The sequence below is a fragment of the Crinia signifera genome, chromosome 2 (assembly GCF_055691185.1).
Source record: "Crinia signifera chromosome 2, ASM5569118v1, whole genome shotgun sequence".
In the NCBI taxonomy this organism is placed as follows: Eukaryota; Metazoa; Chordata; class Amphibia; order Anura; family Myobatrachidae; genus Crinia; species Crinia signifera.
Genome location: NC_139218.1, coordinates 34,622,896 through 34,634,017, shown reverse-complemented (window position 1 = coordinate 34,634,017; position 11,122 = coordinate 34,622,896). Strand labels below are relative to the sequence as shown.

The window sequence follows — 11,122 nt, the reverse complement described above, 5'->3', positions numbered from 1 at the left end:
CTCACAGAATGGCTGCCTTCTCTGGGTGAGGTGATGTGTACTGTACATGATTTATATGTATTATATCTATGTACCGCTGCAGCTAATGATCTGTCTCTGTAGGCTCTCCCGGGAATGGCGATGAGCCAGGAGGAAGCTGAGGCTCAGATCTCTGAGCTAGATCTCCTGTCCAGCATGTTCCCCACTGAGGAGGAGTTTGCAGTGAGCAATGAGCTGGCACTGTCAGAACTGAGGGATTACGCAGAACAGCGCACCTCGCTTACACCAACATTTAACATCCAATATACGCTGAGCGTGACAGTGCATGACCCTGATGCTGCCAACATCCAGGTAAGTGGTCTTCTGTTTGTATCACCAAATTCGTGGTGGGTGCTGACATCATGTGATGGTGAAAGAGTACGCCATTCCTTACATGAACACAGTACCTGCTACAGATCATCAGCCAGATACAGTGACCTCGGGAGAAGCCATGTTCTGCAGGCCTGGGAAGCATGGTATCGTGTGTGTGGAAGGAGCTGGGTCTCTCCGGGTTCTGCATGCCTGGGAAGCCTGGTATTGTGTGCGTGGAAGAAGCTGGGTCTCTACGGGTTCTGCATGCCTGGGAAGCCTGGTATTGTGTGCGTGGAAGGAGCTGGGTCTCTCCGGGTACTGCATGCCTGGGAAGCATGGTATCGTGTGCGTGGAAGGAGCTGGGTCTCTACGGGTTCTGCATGCCTGGGAAGCCTGGTATTTTGTGCGTAGGAGGAGCTGAGTCTCTCCGGGTTCTGCATGCCTGGGAAGCCTGGTATTGTGTGCGTGGAAGGAGCTGGGTCTCTACGGGTTCTGCATGCCTGGGAAGCCTGGTATTGTGTGCGTGGAAGGAGCTGGGTCTCTCCGGGTTCTGCATGCCTGGGAAGCCTGGTATTGTGTGCGTGGAAGGAGCTGGGTCTCTCCGGGTTCTGCATGCCTGGGAAGCCTGGTATTGTGTGCGTGGAAGGAGCTGGGTCTCTCCGGGTTCTAGTAGATAATGGGGGCAAGGGAGGGGGGTTGAGGGTCCGCACACACGTTTTTCTATAATATCCTTTGAGTTTTGTTTAAGGAAATATTATTCTGGTGCCGTTATTTTGTTTATATCGGCGATGGGTGCTATCCGGGCAACAAAATCGTAATGGTAATTTCAAGAAGGAAAGGAGTTGCACTGAGGATGCACACCAGAAAAAGGAGGATCTTTTGCAAGGGAGAAAAAGGAATCCTTATGTTTTAAAACTTATACTTTTATTAGTTTTTGTTAAAAAGAAGAAAGAGCAAGCCTGTGTAGATTTGTTTAGCATATAGAATCACACTAGGTGGTCTTCTTCAGTGCCTTGTGAAAAATTTAAGAGGTTAAGACTTTTACATACATACATATAACATATAGTGTGTTTGTGCCGAATGCACAGGAAAAGATAGGAGTGTGTTTAGGGATTAAAATCGATATCCCTTTGACTGGCTACTTAAATGATGCTGTGATATTTAATTTTTATTTTCAGTCCTCATGGGAAGGAAAGTTTTTGTCATTCAATCACCAACTGATTTGAGTATTTTTAGGTGATTTTATGGTGGGTTATTTCCCACGTGTAAATATATCAATTTTTTATCAATTTTTATCTGGCAGATATTTATTACAGGGCTACGTATATTGTTTTTATTTGGGATACGTATTAAATGTATCCACTTCTCTGGCTTTCTCGTGATTCGAGTACTGGGGTAATTCTTCCAGATAGTTTTTTCTTCAAAACAATTTTCTGGTTCCCTTAGTATTTATTGCCAGTTAGTGGCTAATTTCAAGTAATACACGTAAATAAACCTGTTTCAGATTTACCCTAGGTCTCCGCTGTGTCTCTCTCCCAATTAGTCAGCTCTCTCTCACTGAGCTGCTTGGATTGGGGGGGGGAGGGGGGGCGGGGGAGCTGATAAATTTATTTCACAACTTTATGTTGATACACTGGTACATTTGTGCTCAAAATGTGGTTCAAATTCCACTTTTTCAATTCAATATGTTAGCGCTGTTCAATATATTCAGTTATTATTAATACAGTCAGGAGAGTATTTGGAGCGGTGAGATGTTTTATTTCTGGTTTCAGCAGTTTCTAGGTGGGAGCATCGAATATTAGGGATAATTCCTCCAGGTAGTTATTCACAAACTAATTTTCTGGTTCCCTCTGAAAGCTTTCTTTCAGTAAATATTGCCCTCTGGTGATTATTTTTCGATAGTATATGTGGATATATTGGTTCCCAATTTTCCTAGACTTCTGCTGTATCTCTCTCTCACTGAGCTCTTTTTCTGAGGGAGCAGATAGATTAATTTCACAGTTTTGTATTCTTTTGTACTGGTTTACTGGTATTTTCTAAGGACCGGATTGTGGTTTTAATTCCACTTTCTCTTCCCAGTGTGGGTATTGCTTTCTCACTATCTCCAATATACTCGTTTTTATTCCTTAGATCTGTTTGTAAATATGTTTCACAATTATTCCTGATTCTTGAGCAGTATCAGCTTTATATTTTAATTCAGTGTGTTAAAGCTGTTCAATATATTCAGTTTTTATTAATGCAAACAGGAGAGTATTTAAAGCAATGAGATATTTTAGATCTGGTTTCAGCAGTTTCTAGGTGGCTACTTATGTTGCAAAATATCAATGAAAATGTATAAATAATGATGTAATGATGCTGTGATAGAATTAGTAACAGATACAAGCCTATGAAAGGAAATTTAACGTTTATCTGAGCAAATTCAGTACCTAGAAATAGCTGAAATGAGATAAAAATATATTACTATTTATAAGATTTTCCAAGACTGCGCAGATATAAGCAGAACATTTTGGAAAAGATTGATACACTGGACAGAATAAGTGGAATTTAAACCACAACATAAATATAAAGTTAGGACTGCTCAAAAATCAGAAAATACTTATAACTTGAAACAGTCTAGTGAGAAAGGGCTGAGTCATTAAAATAACAGACCTAAGAAACAACTGAAAACGAGTATATTAAAGACGCTGAGAAAGTAATATTACACTGGGAAGATAAAGTGGAATTAAAACCACAATCTGGTCTCTTTAAAACACCAGTAAACCAGTACAAAAGAACATAAAGGTGTGAAATTAATCTATCTGCTCCCCCAGAAAATTAGCTCAGTGAGAGAGAGCTAATACCTGAGAGAGACATAGCAGAAGCCTAGGGGAACTGGAAACAAATATACCCATATGTACTATCAAAAATAGCCACTAGATGGCAATAGCTACTAAGAGAAAGCTTTAAGAGGGAACCAGACAATCAGTTTATGAATAAACTATCTGGAGGAATTATCCCTAATTTTTGATACTCCCACCTAGAAACTGCTGAAACCAGATATAAAATATCTCATTGCTTTAAATACTCTCCTGTTTGCATTAATAAAAACTGAATATATTGAACAGCTTTAACACACTGAATTAAAATATAAAGCTGATACTGCTCAAGAATCAGGAATAATTGTGAAACATATTTACAAACAGATCTAAGGAATAAAAACGAGTATATTGGAGATAGTGAGAAAGCAATACCCACACTGGGAAGAGAAAGTGGAATTAAAACCACAATCCGGTCCTTAGAAAATACCAGTAAACCAGTACAAAAGAATACAAAACTGTGAAATTAATCTATCTGCTCCCTCAGAAAAAGAGCTCAGTGAGAGAGAGCTAAAAACTGAGAGAGAGATACAGCAGAAGTCTAGGAAAAATTGGGAACCAATATATCCACATATACTATCGAAAAATAATCACCAGAGGGCAATATTTACTGAAAGAAAGCTTTCAGAGGGAACCAGAAAATTAGTTTGTGAATAACTACCTGGAGGAATTATCCCTAATATTCGATGCTCCCACCTAGAAACTGCTGAAACCAGAAATAAAACATCTCACCGCTCCAAATACTCTCCTGACTGTATTAATAATAACTGAATATATTGAACAGCGCTAACATATTGAATTGAAAAAGTGGAATTTGAACCACATTTTGAGCACAAATGTACCAGTGTATCAACATAAAGTTGTGAAATAAATTTATCAGCTCCCCCGCCCCCCCTCCCCCCCCCAATCCAAGCAGCTCAGTGAGAGAGAGCTGACTAATTGGGAGAGAGACACAGCGGAGACCTAGGGTAAATCTGAAACAGGTTTATTTACGTGTATTACTTGAAATTAGCCACTAACTGGCAATAAATACTAAGGGAACCAGAAAATTGTTTTGAAGAAAAAACTATCTGGAAGAATTACCCCAGTACTCGAATCACGAGAAAGCCAGAGAAGTGGATACATTTAATACGTATCCCAAATAAAAACAATATACGTAGCCCTGTAATAAATATCTGCCAGATAAAAATTGATAAAAAATTGATATATTTACACGTGGGAAATAACCCACCATAAAATCACCTAAAAATACTCAAATCAGTTGGTGATTGAATGACAAAAACTTTCCTTCCCATGAGGACTGAAAATAAAAATTAAATATCACAGCATCATTTAAGTAGCCAGTCAAAGGGATATCGATTTTAATCCCTAAACACACTCCTATCTTTTCCTGTGCATTCGGCACAAACACACTATATGTTATATGTATGTATGTAAAAGTCTTAACCTCTTAAATTTTTCACAAGGCACTGAAGAAGACCACCTAGTGTGATTCTATATGCTAAACAAATCTACACAGGCTTGCTCTTTCTTCTTTTTAACAAAAACTAATAAAAGTATAAGTTTTAAAACATAAGGATTCCTTTTTCTCCCTTGCAAAAGATCCTCCTTTTTCTGGTGTGCATCCTCAGTGCAACTCCTTTCCTTCTTGAAATTACCATCTCTCCGGGTTCTGCAGGCCTGGGAAGCCTGGTATTGTGTGCGTGGAAGGAGTTGGGTCTCTCCGGGTTCTGCATGCCTGGGAAGCCTGGTATTGTGTGCGTGGAAGGAGCTGGGTCTCTCCGGGTTCTGCAGGCCTGGGAAGCCTGGTATTGTGTGCGTGGAAGGAGTTGGGTCTCTCCGGGTTCTGCAGGCCTGGGAAGCCTGGTATTGTGTGCGTGGAAGGTGCTGGGTCTCTCCGGGTTCTGCATGCCTGGGAAGCCTAGTATTGTGTGTGTGTGTGGAAGGAGCACAGGAGGCGTGTGAGTAGTTTTGGTCCAGGTGAGCGGTTAGAAGTCCACCCATCTTCTACGTGGAGCAGAGGCAGCCATTCTGTAGGATCACATGACTGCACCCCAGTGATGTCACTGCTTCCTAATAAACGGATAGGCTGCATGCTCCCAATTTTGATTCTGCCCACAGATCAGTCCAGGACCTTTAGTTCCCTCACATGTTAGAAGTCACATTAAGTAGTAATATAAGTTGTTTCTTGACAGCAGAGAACATGCGGGGAAATTATTCAAAAATTGGAGAGTGCTAAAGTCGAGAGAGATAAAGTACCCACCAATCAGTTCACAATTGTCATTATTTAGGCCGCTGGTGACATCAGCGGCCCACCCTCCCAATGGTCGTGCCCGCATGCGACCATAGTCCATCACTGGCTATGGCCGCACGGGAAGCTTCCACACGGTGCTCCAATGATCGCCATGGCTGCAAATTCACAGCCCTGCAATCCGGGCTGAATCAGCCCCTAAATGACATGACTCACTGACACTGACCGTAACCTCCACTTCCCTCTGACTGACTGAGAGACAGGCTGCCCCAACACACCATACGCTGAGTCACTCGAATCATTTAAACTTCTAAATTGTTTGAGTGACTGTGTTGAGACATCCACTCAGTAGCCATCTCTTGCTGTCAGTCCGGTTGTGTACCCAATGACCTAAACGGATTCTTCTTCTAGGTCACTCCAACCCTCAACTATATCCATCAGGTAATGTTTTCTGGATTTCTGTCTGCAGAAACAGGGGGGCTCAATACTGGCTAAGTTGAACTTCCCTGTGCATGATTAAAGAGATCCACAAGACATCACCTGTTGGGGTTACTTGACGTTTAGGGATGAGAACCACTGATCTAAGTGGATGACTAGTTTTCATATCTAGGGAGAAGGAAAGAATGGGGGAGGAATTCCAACTAGGTGCTCACTGATCTTCAAATCGGGCTGGTTGGAACAAAAACCTGGTAATGCATGAGAGCAAATGACAGTTGACCATTTGCTTTGAAATGCTGGAAAATTGTCACTCATCCATTACCAGGTTTTTGTTCCAACCAGTCCAATCTGACAATCGATCTGTAGATGTATGGCCACCTGTAGAAGGGAAATTGCATAAAATGTAATAAATTTATTAGATACAGAATTAATATATCTATAAATTTCATGCCATGTACTAATTTTGACTGATACCATACATGATAGACAAAATAAGTATACAGGAAGACATATATATAATACTAATAAGCCCGCTCGGAGCAAATGCTTTGAAAGCTAGTCTGTTACCTTGTGATTGCCTCTGTGTTTGTGTGATAGAGAAAGATGTAGTTTCACTCGCTGCCAACAGATGGCAGTGTTTCGGAGACACACAAACGGACACTAGACATAAATAGAGAGATGATGGGATAGAGAGTTCTTACAGTGTACTATGTAAAGAACATTAATATTCATACAGAAAGTTGATGTAGGCTTATGGGAGAGTGATGGGTTGCAGAGATCCATTGGACGCACTATAAAGGTACCTATCTTATAGATGATGGGCAGTCTGAAAAAAATACATAAGTAGAGGCCGCTCTGGCACATTATCACAACTCAGCTATGCGTGAGCTTGCATCGCCTGGGCGATATCGCTCATTATATTGCTCAGTGTGTATGCAGGGCTTTAGTCCTGTCATCTCTCGATCACTATTGGCTGACAAAGCTGTAGTCTTGTGATTACATAAATGCTTATAGGGTTATTTTATGTGATTGTGACCATTGGGGAATACTGGGGGGTGGGGGTCACAGCATTTGGAATGTTATATTTACTTCATGTTTCTCTAAAGCCTTAGAGTAAGAAAACTGACTTGGAAGCGCATTTTAATTAGACATAAAGAAGATATCCAGATGTCCTGTCCTGCAGCTGACACGCACACAGCCATAGGGAAGCTGAGGAAGTTTCCTGCGCTGGAGGAGAAGGCGTTTGATGCCCACGGCACCCGGGGAAATCACATGGACCTGGGGCAGCTCTATCAGTTCCTCCAGGAAAAGGGATGTGCGGAGGTTTTCCCTATGTACTTTGGGATTGAAGGACGTTAAGGAGAACGGGGGCTCTGGATGTGGAGAACATTTCCATAGCTAATTCACATTCAGTGGCGTAGCTACGTTTTGGGCGCCCCCCCACCCATACCCACCCCCCGCCGCCCCGTCAAGCACCCCCCCCCCCCCGTCGCCTATGCTAACCCCCTCCCCCGCAGTCTTACCTATCCCGCTGCGCTGGTCCCGGCGGCTCCGTTCTTCTGCTGAGGACCACCACAAAATGGCCGGCCCCATACAGCAGACTGTTTCCGAGAACAGTGTGCTATATGGGGGCGGCCATTTTGTGGTGGTCCTCATCAGAAGAACGGAGCCGCCGGGACCAGCGAGATACGTAAGTCTGCGGGGGATTGGGGGGGGGGTAACTATAGCACCGCAGCCCCCGGCACCCCCACAAGCACAGCGCCCCCCCGCGGTGGCGGGGGCTGCGGTGCTATAGTTACGCCCCTGTTCACATTGTGGACACTTGTACCTCATATATACACACATGGCCGTGTATGGATACATACATACAAATGTATATTATTATTTATATGGTGCCACAAGGGTTCCGCAGCATCTGACAATACATAGAGAGCAACAAAACCCAAGAAAATAGTGAATTACAGTATAAATGCAAGTTAGGACAAGCACATGGTAAATAAAGGACAGTTGCAGCAGCGGACACTGACGCAATTCTAAAACCGTGGCAGAGATGTATTCTTAGAAAAGCACGAGGAGAGGGGGCCCTGCTCGTTAGAGCTTACATTCTAATGCAAAGGGGCAGACAAACTGGGGTGACACAGCAGGGATAGAAGTGAGCAGAAACAGAGGGTTAGGATGAGAAATGGTTGAAAAACCCATGAAAAAGTGGGTCTTGAGAGCCTGTTTAAAGTTTTTAGGGAGGTGGCAAGTCTGATGGGGAGCAACAGAAAATTCAAGATATACGGAGAATGACGGACAAATCTTGGAAGTGGGAATGGGAGGAAGTAACCAGTTGACAGGAAAGGTGACGCGCACTTGTGGAGCGGAGAGGGCGGGTGGGAGTGTGAAGGTCAGATATGTAGGTGGGAGAGGAATGGGTGGTGGCTTTGTAAGTGAGTGTGAGGAGCTTGAAATGTATTCTGAAGGGAAGGGGAGCCATTGTAGAGCTTGTAAGATTGTAAGAGAGGGGAGGTGGACATAGTACGTTTGGAGAAGATGATTAGCCGGGCAGCAGCACGGAGAATAGATTGGAGTGGAGAGAGGTGTTTAACCCCTTCCCGACGCAGCATGTTTTTGCCTTCCTGACAGAGGCCTTTTTTCAAATCTGACAGGTATCACTTAAGTGGGGATAACTTTTTTTTGCTTTTACTTATCCCAGTGATTTTGAGATTGTTTTCCCGTGACACATTGTACTTTAAATTAGTGGTGAATTTTGGTCGATACAATTTTTTATTTTTTTGTGAAAAATACCAAAATGTCGTAAAAAAATGGAACATTTTGCTATTTGCAAAATGTTACATTTTCTGCTTGTGAGACAAATAATCATACCACTCAAAATAGTTAATAACTAACATATACCATATCTATACTTTATTTTTAAATCATAATTACAACCGCCTTTAATTTTTTTGGACACTAGGGGGCAGCAGAGTCTAAATTTTACACAACACGCAGTTTAACGCTGGTTTTGGCTGTTCACTTTTGAACAGCCAATCGCAGCGATCGCCCAAGTCGGGGGGCAACCCTGCCCCCCCTGGGCAATGAGGGAGGATGTCTGCTGTCAGGGACAGCAGACATCGTCCCTCTGTCACCGCGTCTGTAGACGCGGTGGCACTTTTAAGTCATGACGTATATATACGTCATGTGTCGGGAAGTACATCCCGGCCATGACGTATATATACGTCAAATGTCGGGAAGGGGTTAAAAGGGAGGCCAGAAAGTAGGCGATTACAGTAGTCCATACACACATATCTATCTATCTATATCCCACACCTGTCCATGAAATAGCTTTTGAGTCAATTATCCCATTACTTTTGGTGTCTTAAAAAGTGGGACTCACATATAGAAACCGTTGTAATTCCTGCACTGTTCACCTGATTTGGATGTAAATACCCTCAAATTAAAGCTGAAAGTCTGCAGTTAAAGCCCATCTTGTTAGGTTCATTTCAAACCCATTGTGGTGGTGTATAGAGCCCAAAATATGAGAATTGTGTTTATGTCCCAATATTTATGGAGCTGACTGTATATTACATACATACATACATACATACATACATACACTGAACAGTGTGACGTTACTAAGTGGTGGGGCAGTCCGGACAACTCCGCCCCTGTAAGTCCTCATATGTTGTGTATATATGACACATGTTACATGCACCCAATCATTGGGTTTTGTTTAGCAATAAAGCTGACATAATGGAGGGACTGCAGCAGATGCTATCTCTGCATGGTACAGTCAGAATAAGAAATTTTTGCATTTATCCACCAAAAACTACTGTTTACAGGGAACATCCTGCAGTATTATTGGATGAAACAGGCCCCATATTCTGGGAAGCAGCCAGCAATGTGATAAATGTGGTGCATAGTTATCTCACCACCTATGTAAGCACCTCTTTGTCCCCTCCACTGTCTTAGGGACGGATCTATCACCATCAGCATGTGAGGATGGGGATTTCCTGTGATAACATCGGCCCAACTCGCAATGTGATCATGGGGTAAATTGTATCAATTTATCACACGCAGGAACAGAGCTTGCGATAAAGCTCTTTCCCTGTGATGGGTCTCCACGGTACTGAAAAAATAAAAAAAAAGTCACTGATGCCGCACATGCACCGCCAACACCGCCTTGCCCACAACACCCCCCTCCCCATCACATTGACCTGACCACCACTGCTGACTATATTCCCCACAAGGAGATCGGTTATTGCAGCAGTGCCGGTCCTCAGGGCTTCCTTCTTTTGACTCTCAATGCTGTACCGGTGAGTTGCCGTTTTGCAGCGTCATTTTTCAGTAGAAGGCTTCAGGAGACATTGGGGCAGATGTATTAAGCCATGGGTCCTCAAACTGCGGCCCTCCAGATGTGGTGAAACTACAAATCCCAGCATGCTTTGCCACAGTTTTCCTATAAGGGAGTGTTAAAACTGTGGCAATGCATGCTGGGAATTGTAGTTTCACAACATCTGGAGGGCCGCAGTTTGAGGACCCATGTATTAAGCCTTAACAAGAGATAAATGCAAGGGAGATGAGGAGAGATAAACATCCAGGCATCCAGCTCCTTACTGATTTTTTTCAAACACAGCCTGTAACATGGCAGTTAGGTGATTGGCTGGACGTTTTCTCTCCTTATCACCCTTGCATTTATCTCTTGTTAAAGCTTAATACATCTGCCCCATAAAGAGAACCTCAGTTGTTGTCTAGTTGTGAAGGCCACAGAGCAATAGAACAAGGCAGACTACGGGGAGAGGGGAAGACCGCCTGCTGTTACAGGATCCAGTGCCTTTAATATATCTATCCAACTATACCATGTGGCAGTGAAGGCTTCGTCTACAATAGAGAGGTAGGTATTGTCCATTGCCATATAATACTCTAATCTACTGTAGTAACCCATTCCATAAATGGAAGTTAGAGCACCAATGCACTGTAATAAGGTTCTGCTGGCAGTGGTGCTGGGGGAGCCGATCAGAAGAGCTGTACACGCTGGGCATAATGGCTCTCCTTATCGGCTTGGGGGGGTTAATACATCTGCCCATAACGGACGCCCGCTTCTCCACGTTATGCTGGAGAAGCCGGACCCGTTATTTAAAAAACGTTACATGGAGGTTTGATACATCTGCCTCAATAAGAGGACATTCCCACCACAGGTGGTAGAAGGATCCTTCAGTTCCATCTGTCATCCGGTGTAAGGTGATCTTATCATGGTGCAGGACCA

General features: G+C 43.2%; 1 protein-coding gene across 1 annotated transcript; it reads left to right on the top strand.

Moving 5' to 3' along the window:
- The first annotated feature begins 102 nt into the window (after positions 1 to 102).
- LOC146058387 (RWD domain-containing protein 2B-like) lies at positions 103 to 7,276 on the top strand. The gene is made up of 3 exons (XM_083170672.1): positions 103 to 330; positions 2,410 to 2,414; positions 6,981 to 7,276. Exons 1-3 carry the CDS (start codon positions 115 to 117, stop codon positions 7,231 to 7,233), a joined length of 474 nt encoding a protein of 157 aa, XP_083026798.1. The 5' UTR covers positions 103 to 114; the 3' UTR covers positions 7,234 to 7,276.
- The last annotated feature ends 3,846 nt before the right edge of the window (positions 7,277 to 11,122 follow it).

Excerpts from the sequence above, each read along its gene's own strand:
- LOC146058387 (XM_083170672.1), top strand. The coding sequence starts at position 115 with ATGGCGATGAGCCAGGAGGAAGCTGAGGCTCAGATCTCTGAGCTAGAT.